General features: G+C 37.2%; 3 protein-coding genes across 5 annotated transcripts in view; 2 read left to right on the plus strand and 1 right to left on the minus strand.

Moving 5' to 3' along the window:
* cpamd8 (C3 and PZP like alpha-2-macroglobulin domain containing 8) overlaps positions 1 to 10,083 on the plus strand; it is a 40,763-nt gene extending 30,680 nt beyond the window's left edge. The window contains exons 37-43 of one of the 2 annotated variants that reach the window (XM_042748949.1): positions 2,857 to 2,931; positions 3,111 to 3,216; positions 4,270 to 4,380; positions 5,779 to 5,991; positions 7,454 to 7,528; positions 9,415 to 9,604; positions 9,717 to 10,083. In XM_042748949.1, coding sequence (XP_042604883.1) covers positions 2,857 to 2,931; positions 3,111 to 3,216; positions 4,270 to 4,380; positions 5,779 to 5,991; positions 7,454 to 7,528; positions 9,415 to 9,604; position 9,717 — 771 coding nt within the window. In that variant the 3' untranslated portion in view covers positions 9,718 to 10,083. The remainder of the gene's footprint in view (positions 1 to 2,856; positions 2,932 to 3,110; positions 3,217 to 4,269; positions 4,381 to 5,778; positions 5,992 to 7,453; positions 7,529 to 9,414; positions 9,605 to 9,716) is intronic. The other variant, XM_042748948.1, reaches the window with a different exon arrangement.
* Positions 10,084 to 11,675: 1,592 nt separating this feature from the next.
* odf3l2b (outer dense fiber of sperm tails 3-like 2b) lies at positions 11,676 to 15,570 on the plus strand. 2 transcript variants are annotated; one of them, XM_042749860.1, is made up of 4 exons: positions 11,676 to 12,536; positions 13,450 to 13,560; positions 14,438 to 14,551; positions 14,711 to 15,570. In XM_042749860.1, the coding sequence occupies exons 1-4, from the start codon at positions 12,488 to 12,490 to the stop codon at positions 15,184 to 15,186; spliced, it is 750 nt and encodes a 249-aa protein (XP_042605794.1). In that variant the 5' UTR covers positions 11,676 to 12,487; the 3' UTR covers positions 15,187 to 15,570. The 2 variants fall into 2 exon arrangements, with proteins under 2 accessions (XP_042605794.1, XP_042605793.1); XM_042749859.1 differs by having other exon boundaries at positions 11,685 to 12,536; positions 14,708 to 15,570.
* Positions 15,571 to 16,608: 1,038 nt separating this feature from the next.
* Positions 16,609 to 17,358, minus strand: cks2 (CDC28 protein kinase regulatory subunit 2). The gene is made up of 3 exons (XM_019086426.2): positions 17,185 to 17,358; positions 16,826 to 16,953; positions 16,609 to 16,688 (listed from the first exon to the last, which is right to left on the minus strand). Exons 1-3 carry the CDS (start codon positions 17,247 to 17,249, stop codon positions 16,645 to 16,647), a joined length of 237 nt encoding a protein of 78 aa, XP_018941971.1. The 5' UTR covers positions 17,250 to 17,358; the 3' UTR covers positions 16,609 to 16,644.
* Positions 17,359 to 22,063: the final 4,705 nt, after the last annotated feature.

Here is a 22,063-nt window from a genome sequence, read left to right on the forward strand (position 1 = left end):
CCATTGAGTTTTAACAGACCCCCTGAAGCGTGCACTGATTTTGTTGGGGGTAAATGAGAATGAATGGGAGAAAGTCATGTGAGAGGAGGCAATGCCTCATCGCGATATGACTTGACATGGCTGGTCATGTTCGTCTGTGATTGGTTCGTGCGATAAATCCCGCCCTTTGTGTTCATGCGCGTTCCACATTCGCAAATCAGTCTGAATAAACAATATAATTGCATTATGGGGAAAAAAGTAAACGACTCACCAACTTATACGTAACCACTTTGTTATATTAAAATAAGACTTGAGAAGGCATGAAAACATGATCTGTGGGAGTTTTTAGTGAGTAATCAGCCTGATGAAATTTAAAGTCAATCTCCACTTCTGTGGCAAGTATTTACCGAACTTTGATGACTGATGTTCCAAAAAATTCAAAAATAGTTGAACGTTAACTATTAAAAAGAATAGCTGAACATGTGAATGTTTTCATAACATATTGTTTAAGTTGTTGCTGCCTTGAGTTATTATTTTGGAATAAATGTAAAGGCTGGGACACACCAAGCCGACAGTCGGCCGTTGGCCAACTTCGGAACGACGGCAAGCGACGGTTTGGCTAGTTTGTTAGGTGTTTTCCCACTTGTTGGCTCTCGTCGGGGTCACGTCGAGGTCAAGCAGTTTGCCTGATTCTACATTTTCAACATGAATAAGTCAGTGCCTGAAAATTTAAGCAAAAGTGATGAAAACAAGCATGTTAAAAGGCGGTACAGACATAAAGCTGTTTAAATGTTACGTGATCTTTCCCAATCATTCTAATACGTGAATGTTTTCATAACAACATGAGTCGCTTAAAATGATTCAAGTTATCAACGTTACTGATATTCGAAATGGTAAGCAAGTGCTGCTTTGTTTACGTTTTGCATATCTGCGTTCATCTCGTTTATCTTTGTTTTGGTTTCTCCTTTTTAATGACGAATATATACTATTGATAGCTGCTGATATTGACAAGTAATTCCTTTCACACATGCGCAGAATGCACGTGTTAGTTTTCCATCAGCTGTATTCGGTATTGTGTGCGTTGTGTTTGAGCGCAGTTTTTTGGTCCGACGCTGCAGACGTGAGGCGACAACACCTCAGCTTTCTTCGCCACTAGTTCTTTGAAGTCGGCTTGGTGTGTCCCAGCCTTAAAATGTTTAAAAAAAACTAACTTGATGAGATTCACGCTTGGCCTTAATAAATAGAATATTGATTACATTGTTAATGTAAAACATTTTTTTTAAATGTTCTGATAGTGTAAGTAATGTTTAGTTAAACAAGTAAATGTGACTCGGACATGGATTTACATTTGATTTACAAATCTTAAAAATGTGGAGTTTGCCTCCTCATTTCAAAACACCACCACAAACATACATATATAAGAAATCTGGTGTGACCTAATTTTCAAGAGGTCAAGCAGCTCTAGTTGGGTTTACAGACCATCCAGAGGCCCATAATGTCCACAATAGTGGCCTGGAACAGGAAATGCTTATGGGGGTCAATCAGCCCCACCTCCCCCTCCAGCTGGGGGTATGTAGGTAAATGGAGGTTGGTTTAGGTCACCTTCCCTGTCCCCAGTCAACTGATTGTCCCTCATTAGTCATGTTATAGGTCCCAGGCCTCATGTCCTCCACGCTAGTAAACCGACGCTACCACGGGAGCTGTATAACGTGAACCGACTCCGAATCTCACTGCGGTGGAACATGTCTCATTAGCGCCATTAGCCAGTAACGAGCTGGCTTTACACAGCCACCTCTGGCTGGCTCCATGTTTATAGCACGACCCCGGCTGTTCACATTCCTTGTTTCGCTATGGGAAGCGAGATTGCTTACACCGTCATGTCTCATTGTTTTAATTTATTGTAAGGGGGCGGACATGCTTGGAAGGTTGTTTGCTTCTCATATATTCCACAGTGAAAATCAATATTTTTTACAACGAACGGTGAAGTCAACAGTGTTGTTTACGTATAAGGCTATAAATGTCTAATTACAACAACGATCTTTGGTCCCTAAGGCAGCAAGATTCCTTTTTTAGACTTTTTATTTTGGCAACGCTAACAAGCAAGACGCTTTTTCCTGAAATCATTCTCTCTGCTGTGGCTTTTGGACAAATCAAATCACTCTTGGTCATTTATTTGGGGCTGCAGTCATACTGTGTATGTTTGTGTGTGTTTATGTTCGAATGTGTCCTTGTGGCGCCAGCTCACACTGGGCCCCTCATAAACTGTGTCCGAGCACTCACCACCTTTCTCTTTCACACACACACACACACACACACACATAGGATGTTAGGATGCTAAACAAACCCTGATTAAATATATCTTCAAACACCTCATGGAAGGAAGTGCTGACCAGATACTCACACACTGAGTGTATGACATGAGCAAAATTTTGAGCAGTTTAATTTCATGCAAATGTGCAGTGATATTGTGCATTGGCAGGCTAGTTGAATTGTTAGCACGACAGCTAGCAGGTTTGAGAAGTCAGATAAACTGTATGAGGGTGAAGAGAAATTCCTGCCCTAGTCTAGTGTACCAGTCAGATGTTTACTTATATACAACTGTTACCTACATAGAAAGTGACTTGAGGCAAGTTTTTCTCTTTAACTTGCATTTATCCCTTCAACAGAGTTAGCTAAATGCTAAATGAAAAATCTTGGTTAAGACCCGAATCTTACCTGGCTAACCAAATTAGCCACATTCAAAAAATGGTTTACATGTGTATTGTGCTTGTACTAAAAAATAAAACCATTTCTTAAATTGTATTCGAGCTTATTTTAGCATTTAAGTTAGCATTGTTCACAGTGCTAAATAATCCTCTGTAATCATTTTGTTCCCAGCTGTTATTGGATAAGCGAGTGGGGCTGAAGAGATATGAAGTAGACGGACGAAAGGTTCTCTTCTACTTTGACGAGGTGAGTTAATGTCACGTAACTACAGCTTTGTTTAGCTCTAGCAGCCCTTTTACATAACATGAGAGCTGTACCTTAAAATACTTGAGGTTAAAGTCTCATATAACTCCAGGTGTTCTGTCAGGGGAGTGTATTAAGGATTTGTCATTGTAAAGTCCGCTGGGGTCTTGTCTTTTCCACAGATCCCAAGTCAGTGTATGACATGTGTGGCCTTCAATGCCGCGAGGGAGTATATTGTGGGCAAAACAGCTCCAGTGCCAGTGAAAGTCTATGACTATTATGAACCAGGTGAGTCTGGACCCTCCTACTCCATATAAAAGAGAATTGTGCTGGCACCATAGTGCAGCAGTATTTGTTTTTGATGGTACTCTGGTATATGAATATGGTAATCATTCAGTACCATGATACCATGCCATTTACATGGTATTTCAAATAATAACAGGGTATTATCATGTTATCATCTCCAAGAAGGCAATAAAACCATGGTTGCTTTATAAGTTGAGTCAGAAATACCTTAATTACAAGTTCCCAGCCCATGAATGACAAAAACAAAGCTGTATGTACAATTGGAGAAACTCTGAATTTTAGATATGTGGGTTATGAATGTCCTTATGGTGAGTTTAAAACATAGTGGAATGTAAGTTTGTTGTGATTGCTAATGAATGATTTTATATAGTTATTTTAATTGTACAAACTGTATTTCAGTCTTTTTAAAGGTGCAATGTATGCCTACAGAACTGCTAAAAGACAATAAGTTTAAAGTTTGTCACTCCCCTTTCACAGTTTTTTACGAAAACAATATTTTTTGTTAGATACCATGTGATATCAATTATTTTCGTCATTGTGAATTCAGATGTAGTTATTTGAGTCAACAGGAAAAACATTTCTATAAGATTCTCCATGCTTTTTAGTTCTGTTTAGGCTACTTCCGTGTTATTTTTCCAACTTTTCCAACTTCCGAATGTGACATTGTAATAACTCTTTAGTACAAGCTTCCCAGGGACACTTGAAGGCAAATGGATTTGGAAAATCCAGTGGAAAAAAATACATGGACAACACATTTTTCTGTTGAGATTACAGATTATACGCAACAACAAACAAGTGGTATACCAGTGTAGTTTGGTTTGTGAGTAAATGACTCTTATGAACAACAATTATTTTTAATGAATCAGAAAAGAGCCTCACAAATGAGTCGCAAACAAACTAAATGTCTGAATTTTCTAACTCATTACTGAAATATAACCAAGTTATTACTTTTTAGTTTTATCCAATCTTTGTGTCTTTTGAATGATATTAATTTTGCACAAGACAATTTTACTGACTTTGTGTGTGTGTATACAGCATTTGAAGCCACTCGTTTCTACAACGTGAGCGAGAGCAGTCCACTAGCACGAGAACTATGTGACGGCACCACATGCAATGAAGTGGAAAGCTCCAGCAATCACTGGACGGGTCAGTACTATGGATGCTCATTTTAACCAGTTAACCGTTAACCGACAGTAAGAATTTTGACAGATTAATATAATCAGTTAAACGGTTTAAATGTCATTTGTTTTTTAGTTTTTTGGGGGGTTTTTTTCAGTAATTTATCCAAATATTTGAAAACCTCTGCCACATGGTTAAAATACGCTACGCATATAAAATAAAAACAGACCACATATCCAGAGTTTCAGCAGCTACTGAACTAGGTGTCCCCTAAGTTGCATTTTATTATTAGATTCAGAAATAGGCCTAATGAGACACGAAACCTTTACAAACATTATAAACATAGCTAGGCTATTTTAGTTTTCGCCTCACTCCACAACAACAGTACTCAGAAAAGAACAAGAATGAAAAAATATAGCCTATAAATGACAAGCCAAAATTAATTAATTTAGGCTAAAGTGAAACTGAAAGCTACGTTGGGTCTCTCATTTGACACAAGTTCCCCTATTCGTGATGTATTTGAATGACAAAATAGTATTTATTATGTAATCCTGGTTTTGTACTTCACTCACGTTCCAATATCCACGTAAAACAAAATGTTTTTTGGCATAACATCACGGCAGTATGGTGATAACGCTTAACAACACAGATTGTACTACATATTAACCTGAGCAGTGTGTTTTTTTTCTATTTTTTTTTGGCTGATTGTATTTTATCATGGTAATGAACAGGTTGTACTGTCATGTTAGAAATGCTTAACTGTGCACCTGCAGTGCTACTGCAAGCGGAGAAAAAGATAATAAAGTTAGATAGCCGAGCCTAAATATAATATATACGAGAAATATATTTTCACTTAAATAATAAATTATACTATACAGAGTATGCAGAGTTTTGGTTCATTTTCGGGCTGTGCGAAAGGAAATCGAGACGGCAGAAAGTGACATCCTATTTTTCTTCATTTTACAAAAGCACAAGATTTGTTTTTATTGTTAATGTACACAAATACAACCAAACATTTTACAGTGTTGATTATCTGTATAATTAGGAGGAGTAGTGGTTTCCACTGTTCAAAAACTATCTAACTTTATTATCTTTTTCTCCGCTTGCAGTAGCACTGCAGGTGTATGATGTGATGTGACCATGTGAATTGTGTTCTGTTGTTTGCTGCTTTTTGCACACATAAAATTAATCTCTGAAAAAAAATTTGGGTATTTTTAACAAGTCACAGACACTTATCCTTTCTAATTTAATTTTAATTCAGTTCTAATTTAATCATGTTAGTTAACGGTTAATAATCAGTTGTCGTTTAGGAGAAATAATCGATTTGAACATCCCTAGTCAGTACATCTTTGTCTCCTACTATATACAGTATACTTCTAATTTCAGATACTTCATATTTAATGACACATTCACTCTCCCACTCAGGCTTTGTGCAAGGTGGCCAGTGCAACAACATTTTTGATTGTCCAGAGGAAGAGCACTATGAGCGATGTACGTGTTATCGTGACTGCGGCTATGATGGCGAGCCTGTGTGTGGTTCTGATGGCCAAATCTACCAAAACCAGTGCCAGATGGAGGTGTCCGCCTGCAGGAATAGCACACGGATCGAGCAGATGCCCTTCAGCCACTGCCCACAGGGTAAGTTCTGCAACCTCCCTGCAAATTTATAGCCTGGACATGTTGACAAAATCCCCTTTTTTACACAATTTAGGGACCCAAGCTTTGTAAACCTATACTGTTTCATTACCAAACTCGTTTTCGCCACGATTTTTGCCATGTGATCTTGAACCAGGTGCTACCCTTCCTAGACCCTTTAGGATGAAGTCATGCTCGTTGCATAATTAGAGACATGTTTTTTCCATCCTTTTAAGAGGTTAATGCGCAGGACTTTTGGATAAACACAGGCATGGACATGTGAGGAAGACCGCAGATGTTTCAGCCAAACACATCTCCAACCTAAATCACCGTAATGTGGATCAGAGCTTTCATAGGGTTGTTTTCGTCTGTTGATGAGATTCATATCTTGCCACTTGACATCCGGTTGCTTTTTTTTTTTTTTCATATCACAGGCGAGATTAAAGCCTCATCCACTTGTGCATCAAAGAGAATCAAAGTGTTTTCAGTACTTGGCAATTATCCGTGTCCAGACAGGCCCTTATACAAAGAATCAAACCTGTGTTTTTGCTACAGAGAAAGACAGAGGTGTGTGTACCTGCTCTGGTAGGAACATCTGTTCAGGTGCTGCAGTTGCAGATGATATAAACACATGCATACACTCATACACAAACCAGTATATGGTGTATTACAGGGCTCCCCAAATGACAGAGTGCTTTTGTCCGGGGCCCTTTGACAGAGAAAAGAAAGAGGGAGGCAGAGGGTTAGAAAAATCCTGTCACATTCCTTTCCGACGAGCGGACCAACAACAAAGGGGCTTTCTTGTTTTACAGAGGACCACCATCGGGAGGGGGACACAAAAATGGTTATGCGGGACACCAGTGCCAATATGGTAGACCGCAGTAGCATGTTTAGGACTGCATGATTATTTTATTTCCATGTGCACTGATTTAAACGAGGGAATAGTATTTGGAAGTTTAGGAGCCATGCAAAGCAGGTTATAGATCATAAATTACAAGCAGTTTTGGTTTTAGTCAGAAGCAAAAATGTTGCTACTGGATAGTGTGATTCATTTTGTGAATCAGTTAAAATAGTTTGTTTCAAGGGATCAATTCACAAACCTTCAGTGATTCTTTTGTGCATCACTAAAGAATTTTCCAGTAAGCTTCCATCACATTTTTCTGATACTGAAATAAGACTATAAATGGGTAAATATAGATTCTTATTACCATGTGTTGTAAATTGGTCCATGTAATTAAATCTATTTAGTGAAAACATTGTGGAAATGGCTGTTTGAAAGAATGTCTCATAGCAATAGATAACAAAATATCAGCTCATGTGGTATCACAAGTTCAAAGGATTGATATTAGACTTGGAACTGGAAGCCAGATATGAAACACTGAGCAACTGATGTATCTGTTTCCTAGGTAAAGTACTGCATTGAACTTTAATTTGACCTGTTTATGTGTGCATTGTCATCCTACAGTGGAGGTGGCTGTAGAAGAGCGAGAACATGCTACAGGAGAAGAACCAGAACAGGAACCTATACTCATTCCTGCAGGTATCATCATCTCCCCTCTTCTTCTTTTCTTTGAACACATCTGCATCAATGCCCTGCAGGTGTGAGCGTGTGCCACACATGGGCAGGTGTTGAAGAGTTCAGCGATCAGATGCTACATGCATAGAAGCTTATACGTGCACTGGCCTGCATATCAGCCCAGACTACATTAATGCTTGGATAATTAGTATCCCAGCCTCTTGTCGCTCACCTCGCACCTTCCCGTATAGGGCTTGGCCTGTTCAAACACCATTAACTGTTAGAAGTTAGCTGGATTTGATATGTACAGTACAAATTTTAATGCAACAAGTTGGAAATCAATGCTGAAGTATCTTTAGATGGATTTATATCCATCATATTCTTGATTTTATTGCCCTTATTGGAGTCCTTATAACATATAAAAAAACTGAATTCAAGAGAATTAACAATTAATTCAAGATACATTTTCTAAAACCAAGTATTATCTTGCAGAATTTTGCTTGTTTTAATGATGTTTGGATATTTTATTGGAAAACAGGACAAAACCAAGGTTTATGCAGTGTATTACCCTCATTGGAATGAAGGTAATTTGATAAGGAAAAACATTACAACCCATTAAGTAGAAAAATTAGCACTTAAGGCAAGTTAGAAGCACTCATGATATCACATGCACTTTCAGCTAGGTGTATGTGAAGGTATGTGCGTCTGTGTCCTCTGGAAAACTCCCAGACTGATTAGACAGTTTCTTGCAGAGCTGTTAAGACTTGCCTAGTGTTGTGTTTGGGCCAAGAAAATGTGTCTATAGGGCTGTGGTTGTTGGGGTTCCTCAAGGTTATGGTTTTGGCCCGCTTTTATTTATTTATTTATAAGCTACCTTTACCTAGGTGCCACCTGTTTAAATGTTTGCAGGAATTTACAGTTCTTTTTTGCTTGAGGTAATTACCAAGTTTGTTTGCACCCTATTAATGATTGAGGTGGCTTTCTTGGGTTTGCCAATTGAAAATCTGTTTGGAAAACTCACCATCACCTGTGTAGCAGAAATGTGTGTTTTGGAAATCTGAGAGCATTTCCTTGACACAAATTCAGCTTAGATCAGAAATGTTTTTCAAAGCAGAATTTCCAATTTGTAGTGATGTCTTATTCTGACCTATGCTCAAAAAAACATTATATACTCTGTGTGTGTGTGTGTGTGTGTGTGTGTGTGTGTATATATATATATATATATGAATGTTGTAATAATGTCAAAGGATGATATAGAAATAAGTAGATTTCGGTTTCACATATAATTCTAAACTGCATGAAGGACATGTCTTATCCTTGATGATTAAGTGGTGCTGAGCAGCTGTGTTGACAAAAGCCTATAAACTTAGATGTCTTTTTTTCTCTCTCATTTCTGGACATTTCTATGTTAAAGCTCTACAAACATTCTCTGTGGAAAGATAAATGAGTTAAGACACCCAAGCTGTGAATTCCTAACATGAGAGATACATTTACACACTTGGTCTATTAAAACATATGACAGTAATAGAATCAGCTTGAGTTGCTGCTTTATATATGCAAGGAACGCCCCCTACAGGCCATTTTGTACATGTATTTTTTTTTCTATCAGTCATGTAGTCTGACAATGGATTTATTTGCTAACTATATTAATTTAAAATGTTATTATTAACAACTATGAAAATTCTAGTTAAATTACACAGACATGTTTTTAGCAAAAAGTAAAGCGGGCCAAATACATACACTTGAGGGACATCACAGCCAAAATGATTTTTTTTTTTTTTTTTTTTTGTAATTTTTTTTTTTATCTTGATTTCCAAAAAAAAAAAAAATATCGGAATATCCCTGAAACAAATCAAACAATGCTTTTGTCGAAGATGGCAATTTTTTTTCCAACATGATTTATTTAATAGGAGGGGAGGAGCCAGGCTCTGTAGCTGAGGTGTCCTACTATTCTTACGAGTATGACCCAGACACTGACAGCTTTTCACCAGAGAGTGAGGAGAAGATAATTCCTATAGGAGAAGAAGAGGAGGCGGCAGACACCAAACAATTGGGTGGACATATCCTCACAGTGGACACAAAGGACTCACCTGAGCGATGGTGAGATACAGCCCACAGTCAATTAAAGGACTATTTCTTCACTTGTCACTTACGTACAGTATATAAAATAAGCATCAATCTTTTGTCTGTTTCTCTGCCTCCTCTACAACAGAGACCCCTGTCCGTCAGCAGCAAGTGCGGGAGCTCCACATTGTACATTCTCTGTGAATATGTTTGTGTGTAAGAAAGGCTGGTAAAGAGCGGTGGACCCAGTCTGTTGCAACGAGATGACAGCTGTATGTGTGTGTTTGGAAAGAGAGATAATATCAGTTCTCCTCTCTTTTATTTTTTAAAATTCATTTCCATAGCTCTTTACGTTTAGTGATGGTATGATGTCTCCCTGTATTCCTCTTAAGTCAGTTTCTTGTAATCTAGTTTTAATAGTCTAGTATTTATGTTTGTAAGTATGATTTACCTAAAAATTAAATATTTTATTGTTTTTGTCTTCTATCTGTGGTATTTATTTGTGACTAGTGCCTTTGTTTGTTGGTTCGATTTTTTTTTTTCTCTCTCAATTCCTCAGTCAGATCCTCCCTTCTTTCTGAACACAATCTACTGGTGTGGTTTTACAACCCGTTAAAATGTGCTGTGATGGAACGTGCACTTCCAGAGCAGAAAAAATGCACAAAATTGTGTGTTCATGTGTGTAGCTACTATTTTTACTTATTGACGTCACACATACACATTAGAGAACACACCAAAACATAAAAATAAGCTTCTTTCCCAGTCACCCTATGTTAAATTAGTCTGCGTCACAGAAAATAAACTCTCTTACACAAACTGGAATATGATTTGTACAGAATATAAGCTATTTTGACTAAACCTCCATGCTAAATGAAAATTGGCAGGCTCATATGAAATCTGCACATTTAAACAGAATGTCTCTAATGTGATTATTCAAGTTCACTGAATAATTTGGTTTAATTTAATGATGTGTTAAGGTACCAATAATAGTTTATTACTCTCAAGGCCCATGTAACAAACTTTACTGTATTTAAATTCCCCTAAAATAAATGCAGAAAAATGCAGATATGCAAAGTGGCCTATGTGACATTTGAAAATTACTGTAAATTTGAATGAACTTAAAATGAATTTAACCTTCAATGATATCACATTTGGAAGAAAGTCAATGAGAATAAACTTTGTATGCAATTTGTATCATGTGTGAAATCTTTGTTTTATCTTTGAATCACAATTTGCATTCTGTCAGTTATATATGATATGCCAAATTATTATTATTTGTGTATTTATAGTAAGTATACATATAGTAAGTATAGAAAGTTTTAGTACAGTATATTGAAAATACCATATTTGTATTTTGGGTGGAATTTTCGACATAATTTAGTCTAGCATTGCTCACAGTCAGTTATACTAGTGAATTTGGTTTGTGATGATTCTCTAGTGCGTAAAGGCTTAAGTATACTCCGGTTTTGATGCAAACGCTTAGCATATGCATTCAGTCGAACATGTAGTATTTTAAAGTTGCTCTTTATCTCCCTATTCAGATTTGCAAAATGATCTCATAATTACAAGTTATAAACTCAGAATTGTGTTTACATATCACAATTCTTTTTTTTTTTTTGCAACTGGAAAAAAAAAAAAATCCCAGTTGTAAGATATAAACTTGGATATCCGTAGATTTTGCTCATGTGTCATGCACAGTATGCATACCCTAATGCATGCTTAAAAAACCTTAGTATACTTTGGGCTTTTATATGCAGTGTAATCACAATATTACTTTTTGAGCACAAATTCTTCCTAAAAGTACATATTTGTATGTTAAAGTTGCAATTTTAACAGTTTTGAGATAATCTATTGTTCCTGGTTAACTGCTTGAGCTTCTTCAAAGCTCTCTGAAACTTGTTTGAAGGTCCTGGCAAAACATTGACCCCACGTATTGCTGTCTACTGGGTCAGCTTGTGATAGCTTGCCTATGTTGCCATCCAGCTCCGGTTACCACAGCACTGTTAATGTTTAATATTTGTTTGCTGGTCAGTGCAGTGGTGAACATGTTCACTTGTCATGCCCCCAGCTTTCAGGTCCTGCAATTTTATTATTTTTTTTTTTAATGGCTCTCCCAGACAAAGCATTTCAGTTGGATAGATGGGAATATTATATTCACTTATATGTCCTTCAGAAGCTTGTAACTTCTCAAATGCCGAAGGGCTTTTCTATGCAGCATTGCAGGGGGGCCCCCAGCTGCTGGTCTCCTTAGCGACCCATGCTTGATGGTCCATCTCTACTCAGATGAACAGAGTAAAGGCATGAAAGAGAAGCGAGAGGAGGAATTATCTGATGGAGATTGTGTTACATGACAGTGAATTCAAGTGATGACACCTTTGTGCTTCAGTCTCTCAAACGCATGTGTATATTTAATGGGTTTGGCGGCCACTGATTGAGTCAACCAGGTTGAATGAAGATTACTCCAGAAAGTGTTCAGTTTTCCACTTGGGCGGCTTCAGTTCTGACATCATCATCAGATCTTTGGACGGTGGAGAACTTGACTGGACTTGTCCAGTCCAAGAGAGGTCAGAAGGCAGAATTGTGCTGCAGAGGATATCTGATTTTGTGCAGCTAGGAAGATGAAAATGAAAAAGTTCTACTAACCATCACCTCAGCTTTGAACGTGGATGTTTTGAAGATCTACACCGACTTGAGTTTCTGCAAGTAGCTGCTTGCGTTTTTTAAATTGCCTTGAAAAACTGATGCTGACGTGAATGTTAATTCCTTAATAATTGCTTGTCCTTGAGCTCTGTTTACTCATTCTCTGGAAAAGTTGGCATAGAGATTTGATAGTAAGTAGGCCTATGTCCAATTCTGCAAGAAACGGACAACTTACTGTAGAGTTCTAGAAAACCTCCAGTCCCAAATGCAATCTTGGCTATGAGTGAAACGGAGAGGAAGCGTCCGGTCATTGCTGGCAGAGAAAAAGGTGAGCTGTTTTAATGTATATTTATTTGTATATACCATGTACTAAACAACAATCTCACCTTCAGTGTAAGAAAATTGTGTTTGAAGGAAGTATCAGCAATTGCTGAACGGCGTTCAAACGAATAGCACTGGGACTATTCACTGTTTGTATCAGTCCGCTGGGCTGTACATTGTTAACACCAGAAGGTGGCGACAATTGACACTCTTAATGAGTGAATTGTTATATTTTACTGAATCGTAAAAACGAAACGAAAATGTCCCTTCTGTATGTTGCTCAGAGACGGTTGATTTTACTCATTCTAAGTACGTTTGGAACTACTTTCGTTGGCGGAGCAACAATAGACAGTTTACTCAATATTGAATAACAGAACCATTGTGTAGTTTGACCAAGTGCAACTGACCTTTTCCCAAAAAAGTTCTTGTAAGCAACACACAGTAGTGTTGTATTTTGTAACAAATGCTTCCAATGTACTCGCATCAAATTTTCACTTAACTGAAAAAGAGTTACTTTTTCCTTCAAAGGTCACGCGTTCAGCAAGGTTACGATAACTTGGTGCCCAGGCCTGTCAAAACATGCTGAAGTAAGGGTGAAAGAATGTTCTATGCTCCCAGTAGCCCTCCTCATGCACACAAACATTTGTGGGCTGATGTCATGGCATTCCCCTGGTAGTATCAGAGAAGATAGCCAAAGGCACTGTCTATCCTCCACTCCAGGAAAAACCATCACGCCACTGCGATGAGCTCACATTCCTGCTGGGCTACATCTACAGGGTGTGGATCCCCCCAACAGATTCTCTCACAGCTGCCTGCCAAAAACTGCATCACTGCATATTTCTGATTACAAGTAGGGCAGTGCATATGTTGTGTGTGCGTGACTACAGTATGACGGCTGTGTTTTCCAATCTTGTTTACAGGGCCAGGGCCTGGTCGATACATCCTTCCACCGGCTATCGGCTTTGTAGGCCACGATTTCACCAAGTCAACAAGTCCTGCCTACTCCTTCCATGGCAGGATGAGTAACAACAGTAAGTTTATATTGAGTTGCAGCAAAATAAATGAGCTCGGGGCAGGGGCGTTGCACAAGATCCCGGGCCCTATGCATAGGCAGTCTTGATGGGCCCCCATGAAAATATCCAGGTAAAATAAAATATATTCCAGACTTTTCAAGGGCCCTCTCTTCCTTTGGGGCCCTGGTAATCAGTACTGGTTTTACCCCCAGTCCAGCGCCCCTGGCTCGGGGGGAAATATAACAATATAATAACAGCATATGTTTTTCTAGCTCATTTAATGCAAGGAATGTACAAATAATCTCTGTTGGATGTTTTGACTAAAATCATTTAGTTCTTAAACATTTACATGACTAATACAAACACCAGAAAAAGACAAACCTCTAAAAATTCCCATTTTATATCATAGCTATTAAAAAAGAATAGAAAATCAAAAAATATATTCATTATTAAAAAGAAAAGGGTAAAAAAGGGTACAATCACACTTAATTTTCTTGTAAAGGGTTTCTTATTTTTATTTTCACAGATATTTAAGGTAAACTATTTTTAAATTATATAAAAAAATTAAGTACTTTCTTGTTTTGCATTATAGTACAGTATTGTGCACACCTTGGATATTTTATATTTTCATGCCTTCTCATTAACTACAAAAAATCTTGAACATTTAAGATTATTCAAATATTAGACTGGATTACCTGACATTTAATCGTTTTGTCATTGCATATGATAAAATAAATCAAAAGGGTCTCAAGACCTACAAAGTAACTCGTTTAACTCTACAGATAATTACACATTTGTGTGTAATAATTCACGCTCATGTGTGTTAAACAGTTCACTCGGATATTCAACAAGTATTATGATCTAATGCTGTGTTTATTCTGCTTTGATTGTACAGTGCATAGCATTGACTGCAGTCCAGGGCCTAAATACCACATTGATGCCAAACTGACTCGCTTTGGAAGAGACGGCACCCCTGCCTATTCCATACATGGCAGGACGGAAAGTCGAGGTAAGTCGGTTATTTCGAAGTGTACTTCTGTTGAAACAGTTCCTTATTTACTGGTCGATCAAGCTACTTCACGTCGAAACCACCAGGAAACACTTAGCTAGCATGAGTTGACTGAGTTTGACAGTTCCTAACCCTTGTTGTATCTGATAATTGCAGCAGCAATCTTCTCCACCCCTGGACCAGGAGCATACAATCCTGAGAAAGCCTCTCTGTGCAGCATCCATCGCAAACCGCCATCCCACACCATGGGTTATCGAACACAGTATCGCTCTGTGGACGCCATACCTGCCCCAAACAAATACACCCTTCCTTCTCTCATGGGCTCCAGTGTGCTGACCAAAGCATCCAGTGCCAGTTACACCATCTCTGGGAGATGCAGCTCTGGGGGTCCGTCTGAGGACTTATCTAAAACTCCAGGTCCTTGTAGATACAACCGCACAGATCCCAGTGTCTACCTCCCGAAGCAGCCGGCGTTCTCTATGCTGGGGAGACACACTGCTGCAAGGGAGTCCACAGCGGTACCGGGTCCTGGAAGTCATAACCCAGAGAAAGTGACAGTGCACAAGCCCAGACCTCCTGCTTTCTCTTTAGGGATCAGGCACTCAGAGTTTGTGACCCCTTTAATAGTAGATTAGTAGTACTTTGAAGGCTACATTTGTACATGTAGAAAATGTCATTGCATGTTTAAAAAGGCTTGTCATTTGTCTCATAGTGAACTCTGATCATGCTTACAAAGAACAATTTCTAGTCTTCTGAATATTGTAGAAGTGAGCATAACTCTAATCATGATTTAAAGATATTAAAAATTCCAGTGACTTTTCAAACGACACAAAATTATAAACATAATTTTACAGAACTCACATGAAACAAAACCGTTAAAGAAAACTTGTTAGTTACTCGAAAAAAAATTAAGGATAACTGAAAAAAAGTTTTATTTTCAGCTAGTTGCAAACATTTCCCATTTTAAGGTTTCACTTTAGTTGATCTTGAACTAAAATGACTAAAATAAAATGTAAAAAATGGTGACAAAAATACAATTACTAAAATTTTAGCTAAAATGTAAAAGAATATATATATATATATATATATATATATATACTGTATTAGTGCTGTAAAATGATTAATCGCATCCAAAAGGATAGGCTGAGACTTGTTATAGCACTTATATATCATTGCTCTTTTGTTGTTTTAGATTGCTTCCATTTTCCTCATTTGTAAGTCGCTTTATAAATTTTGTTTATATATTAAATATACATAAATTAAATTATGAAAATATAAATATTTAAATATATACAGTATGTGTATTTATTTATACACAATAAATGTACAAAGTGTATATACACATATGTAAACAAAAACTTTTATTTTGGATGTGATTAATCATTTGACTGCACTTATATATATATATATATATATATATATATATATATATATATATAACAGTGTATAACATATACACTATAAGAAAAAAAAAATATGATCTGGATTTTTTGTGAGTGTGATATCAAAAAAAAAAAAAAATGCAGTTCCCTGTGAGAACCCTGAATATTTGCTTTCGCTTTACATGAAATGCACATATTGATCATTGTGTACATTATTTAATTACACAGATTATAAATTAGGATGCAAATGAGCTAATAAAAATAATATTTATTGATTTCTCAACAACAAATGAGTAACAAACAAACGCTGACTGCTCAACATACAAGATGGAGATGTAAACAACAGCAGTTGAGCAACAGAAAGCATCGTAGTGTACAACTATTCCTTCTATTCACGACAGGGGCGATCACTAGACCTGAAACACCATCCAACTTATTTTACGTGACTTCAGTGTAGATCTAACACTCTTTAAAAATCTCCAAAAGAAAGGGGGATGGGAAGGAGGAGTCTCCCGTTGCCATCAGATCTCCGAATGAAAGGGGGATGGGAAGGAGGAGTAACATTTCATTACCATAGATCTGCAAATAATAAAACTTATATACAAATCAAAACGTATGGAAAGAAATGCACGCATGGTCCGAGTCAACAAAAAAGCACGCATGAACATACAATAACGATCATTAATAACTTCCGACGACAATCCTGAAATCTCATTCCTTGGGAAGCGGTCTTCGGAAGAGCAGGATGTGAGGTTCTGTAGGGAAAAATGGGATGTTAGGGTTTAGGAGAATAATGGGCAGCTTCTGTGGAACAGTTTCTACAGAGCTGTTTACCTGGACAGTAACTGAGCTGGTTTTAAAGCACAGCCCTGGTCTACAGGTACATACTAACCTGGTTTATGGATCATGTAATGGATCCAGCCCTGACTCTGCTGGACTCCCAGTCCTCTCCACTCCTCCTCTGACATCAAATGGGAGGCCGGCACCAGTTTGGAAAGCTGCTTGGGAAGCATTACATGTCTACGAGGACGGAGAGGGACAATGTTAGTTCAACTAATTTCATACTTAACGGCTCTTCAAACTGTTTGCCAGGCAACATAACGCGGTTAGGACGACAGAACCCGGAAAACACATTTGAAACTGACCTTTTTCTATCATTTGCGGATGTTTTTAAGATATTTGCTAAATATGACATAACGGTCATTATGAAGTTCCACGTCAACTCGAAATAAAACGATTGAAACCCCTCACCTGTACTCGTATTCCTCGTCGGAATACTTGTCAGAATAGTAAATCTGCTTTTTCGCCGAAGACATTGTGGTTAAATGCAAAATCCAGTCCAGATCCGAGGTGAAATCCCAAATAACTCGCGCAGGGTCGTCTCGGTGTCTTCCGGAAGGCGCCGCTTCAGTTTTTGAACTCAAACGGTCCCTCCCGCGCTTCTGATAGGCTGAGCCGCTCGTCGTTTAGGCCCCGCCCCCTCGTCGTTTAGGCTCCGCCCCTCCGCGCGCGCCTGCGTTTGACAGCAGCACTGCAGTGCAGTGTGCGAAACACTCACAACGTGTACAAAGCGATTTATTTCGTCACTTCGATATTTACAGGCCAATTTTGAGACCTTGTTTTTCGTATAAGAAAATGTTTTTCTTTTCCACAGTATGACTTGTTTTGGTTTTACTTAAGTAAGCAAGTTTAATCGTGTGAACATGTAAGTGTGAGACTGAAGTGTGAAACCCCAGGATGGTGTTTATGCTAAGAAAGTGTGATTATACAGACTACTTTTGATGACCTTCTATGATATATGATAGATGTGCTAAATGCGTTAACCTTTTCTTTACTCCAGAAATGTCTTCTGACAGCACTTTTGTACGGTGGCCCGTACTTTATCCTGTCAAATGACGAAACGTCTCGTAGACTTTATAAAGCACACATCACTATTATCCTGAGGATTTCACATAGCCTATAATTACACATAGGTTTACAACTATATCATTAACAGATATATTTTTTCCAATATCCAATGCTAGTGATTTACGACAGAATGTAGGCTAATTTCAGCCATGCCTCAGTGTAAGTCTGGCATTTTCACTGAAATAAACTGAAATAAAATTTTGAGTAGATGTCAAGTCAAGTCAAGTCTGCTTTATTGTCAGTTCTTCCACATGTACAGTACATACATACAGAGAATTGAAATTGCGTTACTCTCAGACCCCCGGTGCATGCAGATAACACTAACAGTAGAGCCTAAAAATCTAGATCAAATATAAAATGTGTCTTGAATGTGATATCTGTGTATATCGGACAAGCGTGGTTATAAGATGCTTTGTGTAGCTATCTCTGTAATGATGATCTAAAGCCACCGAAGCCAATAACTTGACACGATATGTGCAAAGATACTGGAAAGTGATGATGTGACAAGATATTCACAAAGCTGCCGTCTACAAGAGCAAAACAGAACCGCACGTGTAACACACAACTAGAAGTTCACCGAGCTTGAAGAGGAGACCAAATGTTAAAAGGATGAGTTAAGCAACTTCTGTACGCAAGAAGTGATTTAACAAGATTACAAGCTTCACATTTCGCAAAATCAAAAATTTCATGCTTTGTTCTTGAAACTCATGACAAGTTGTGACAGGGTGAGTTAGCTTTTTTTGGAATATACAAAAATGGCCACATTTCAGATTGAGTTGTTTGAGCTGGCAGAGGTTTGCTCCATTTTTTTTTTCTTCTTATGTTGGTTGTCATCTTTTTTTTTTCAAATGGTACATTTAATGTCATGGCTGCTGATCTGACCACAGTGTTCCTGTGACCTTTTTAACAAGCACATATTGTTGCAGTACAGAATCAAGCAGAGCAAGGAAGGCATCAGAAAGCTTCTTTACTGTCTCTGTTGTATCTTTGAATGTTTTATACATCAGTTTATGTGACAATATATGGCTTATTTGGTGTACATAGTGTTTTTTGTTGTCATGTTGTTTATCCTGTGGCAATGATTCTATGAACACATTTCTGTTTTTTCTTTCTTTTTTGTTTTTTCTCCATGTGGTACTCTTTTGTTGTTTAAACGTATCAGGCTCGCTAGAACTTTAACCAAAGGTTAACTTCAGTGACTCTTTTGTTAATGAATTACACAGTTTCCGTTTCACAAGTAACACGTAATAACTTTTGCTCAAGATGTAAATTCAAATGAGGAATGCATTTGTGCATGTTTTAAAGCTACGATATAACAGTCTGTTAGAATGAAAATATACATTTTATACTCTTAGACATGCTAAATGGCATTCAAACTAAATTCATGTCATCTTTTAGGAACTCTTAGCAGCACCAACTATTAGCATCATCATTTTCATGTTTGAAAGCACTTCAGTTCATACAGTGTTTAAGCATTTTGCAACTTGGCAAATATTGACATTTGTGTGCATTAGACCAGAAAACCAGTAATGCGATTGGGCATGTCATTGTAGGAGGTGTGTGTATGTGATGGTGTGTGTGTTCCTGGTGTGGTTCGAGTGGTTTCTCTCACTCTTTGGGCTCAAACTTCACATCTCTTGACTCTAATGTGCTTTTATCCTTCCCCTACATACAAATAAATAGGTTTGCATGTTTTTTTTTAGTGGCTTGATGTAGGGCTGGCATTGCAACCTGCTGCAGACAGCACTAGATTTGGTGAGTTTCAACTAGTTTTCCTCTTTCTCTATTTTCTTTTTTTTTCATCTTTAGTCTTCACATGTCTAAATTTAGTATAAACTTTAGTATAGTAATATTGTGTTACATTGCTATGAATGCTTTATATGAGGATGTGGTATGTGTGAAATGTAGAAAATTTATTTTTATTTTGTGGTATTTTTTTAGGAAAGCTAATATTAATATAGCGTCTTCACCCACGTTGACCACAATTTGATGTTTAATGGCATGATAAGCTAGAGCAGATAATGAACTTGCTGTAAATGTCACCTTTTGGGTGCTATTGATCTATTTATGTATGGAACTTTTAAACAGGACCGTTTGAGTAGGAATCGTTTTTATCAGATTAAAAAGTAGTATTTTCCACTTTGACACAATATAATGTAGTAAATGCAGATTTCCAGTGTATTTATTAATTAACACAAACAAATGTTATAATAACTATAATAACTATTTATAAACCTTTTTAAAAATAAAATGCAAAATAATTTTTATTTATTTATTTATTTTTTTTATTTTTTATTTTAGTGCTCTGTATGCTTAAGGCGGCAATGTACTGTATGATTCGAGGGCATGCAAACTTTTCAGCAAAATATGTATAAATTAAGTTGTTATTTTCTCTGGTGGAATATATGTAACTGTCTTTTATGTCAAAATGATTCTTTGCAGTTAAAAAATGGGTTTTATGATCCTACTTATTTAAAAAGTTATACATATGCATCTTGCAGTTTAAGATCTCATTGTATGCCTTGATAAACCTCATGTTGAAGATCCCATCTGCATAGTGGATTTTAGAGAAGTGTGACAATTCACGTTTAACTTAACGTTAATCTTCTTAATCTAAGATCTGAGATTAGATTAGATTAGACAGGTGCATCATATGGAAAATGATGAAATATAAAGAAAGGGTCAGAGTGCTCCAGAACTGAACATTTATTGCTCCCGGAGGAGAACCAGACAGTAAATGAGTGAAGTTTTTCTATTTTTTCCTCATTCTTTTCACTTTTATGTTCTCCTCTGTGGTTTTGTTCATAACAAAGATATTGATCCAGACCATGACCCTGCACATACACTCTCACTAATTACAAATGTTCACGGTGACCCCGTTCTTGACGCTAAAATACCCCAGCTAGGCGTGCAGTGTATGTAACAAATGGAAAAACAACAAAATCTCTGCACAACACGTCTGAGAGTTCACCCAAGAGATGTTGAATTAGGAAAATGTAACACTTGAAAAAAGGCACTTGTGAGTCATGAAGCAAGCGTGAGGCTTTGTCAACACCACAAAACTGAGGTTTCCACCAAAATATTTCTGTACACATAGGCAACGGTAACGGAATATAGAGGTATATTTTAGTGCTTCCTGTTTATTTGGCCTTGTGGAGTATTTGCATTTACTTTTTTGGGCAGTTGCGAAAAAGGCGACGTCAGAGTAAAAGGAAGAGATTTGTCAAACAGGCACAGTGTCTTGCGCAAGTCCTGTAAATGTGACAACTTGGATGTTTTCTTGACTTCGACAGCGAGAGAGAGACCAGAGAGAGTCTCAACAATTGTTTTAAAATCCATACTGCAGCAATATGAAGAACTCTGTGTGAATGAAGAAGCCAGTTATGCTGTTGTGAGGTATTTAAAAATTTCATTTATTCTACGTTAACTTATGTAAAAGATGCTTTGACATCTTGAGTACTCATAAGTAAAACCATCATAACAAAAAATATCACATCATTTACAGCATCAATTAATCATTTACTTCAATAAATCACTAAAGAAAACAAACCTCATCTGTGACATGAATTCAAAAAGATAGTTCACCCCAAAATGAATATTCTTTCATCATTTACTCACCCTCATGTTCTTGTTTCTTCTGTGGAATACAAAGTATATATTTACAAGAATGTGTAGCTGTGGAAGGCAAAGTATATATTACAAGCTACAGGCCAAAATTTCACTCTCATATCCTTCAAAATAATATATAACAAAAAATAATATATATCAAAGAACAAAACTCACTCTCATATCCTTCTTTCTTCTGTGGAAGACAAAAGAAGATATTTCAAAGAATGTTAGGGAACAGCGTTGAACCCTATACAACCTCCCATAAATATAAATATATAAAAAAAAACTGTGTATCTGTAAAACGTCTACTATAATGTAACAAGTTAATCACGCTCACTGAAATTTTTAAACTTTAAAATGGTGCATCTATAAAAACGTCTACTATAATGTAACAAGTTATTAGCAATAGCTTTTGCTGCCAGACAATGTAGCTAAAACATTCACCAGCAGGAAATATCAGAGCTATGCTTTCGAGCCAAACCTTCGTTCCGTGGCATAAATGGTGAAATGTGAAATTCATGCACTACTAGCCTCAACAAACACAACTAGTAAGCTAATTTATACATAATACTCACACAAATACACACCACCACACTGCTTACACATTACAAAG

This window comes from Cyprinus carpio, chromosome B22, assembly GCF_018340385.1.
Source record: "Cyprinus carpio isolate SPL01 chromosome B22, ASM1834038v1, whole genome shotgun sequence".
Taxonomy (NCBI): Eukaryota; Metazoa; Chordata; class Actinopteri; order Cypriniformes; family Cyprinidae; genus Cyprinus; species Cyprinus carpio.

Bases quoted from the DNA above. Each gene is read 5' to 3' on its own strand.
- odf3l2b (XM_042749859.1), top strand. From the start codon at position 12,488: ATGAGTGAAACGGAGAGGAAGCGTCCGGTCATTGCTGGCAGAGAAAAA. The intron at 12,537-13,449 runs GTGAGCTGTTTT...TCTTGTTTACAG, and splicing joins CATTGCTGGCAGAGAAAAAG to GGCCAGGGCCTGGTCGATAC. The intron at 14,552-14,707 runs GTAAGTCGGTTA...TGATAATTGCAG, and splicing joins TGGCAGGACGGAAAGTCGAG to CAGCAATCTTCTCCACCCCT.
- cks2 (XM_019086426.2), bottom strand. From the start codon at position 17,249: ATGTCTTCGGCGAAAAAGCAGATTTACTATTCTGACAAGTATTCCGAC. The intron at 16,954-17,184 runs GTGAGGGGTTTC...CCGTCCTCGTAG, and splicing joins GACGAGGAATACGAGTACAG to ACATGTAATGCTTCCCAAGC. The intron at 16,689-16,825 runs GTTAGTATGTAC...TTTTCCCTACAG, and splicing joins TTACATGATCCATAAACCAG to AACCTCACATCCTGCTCTTC.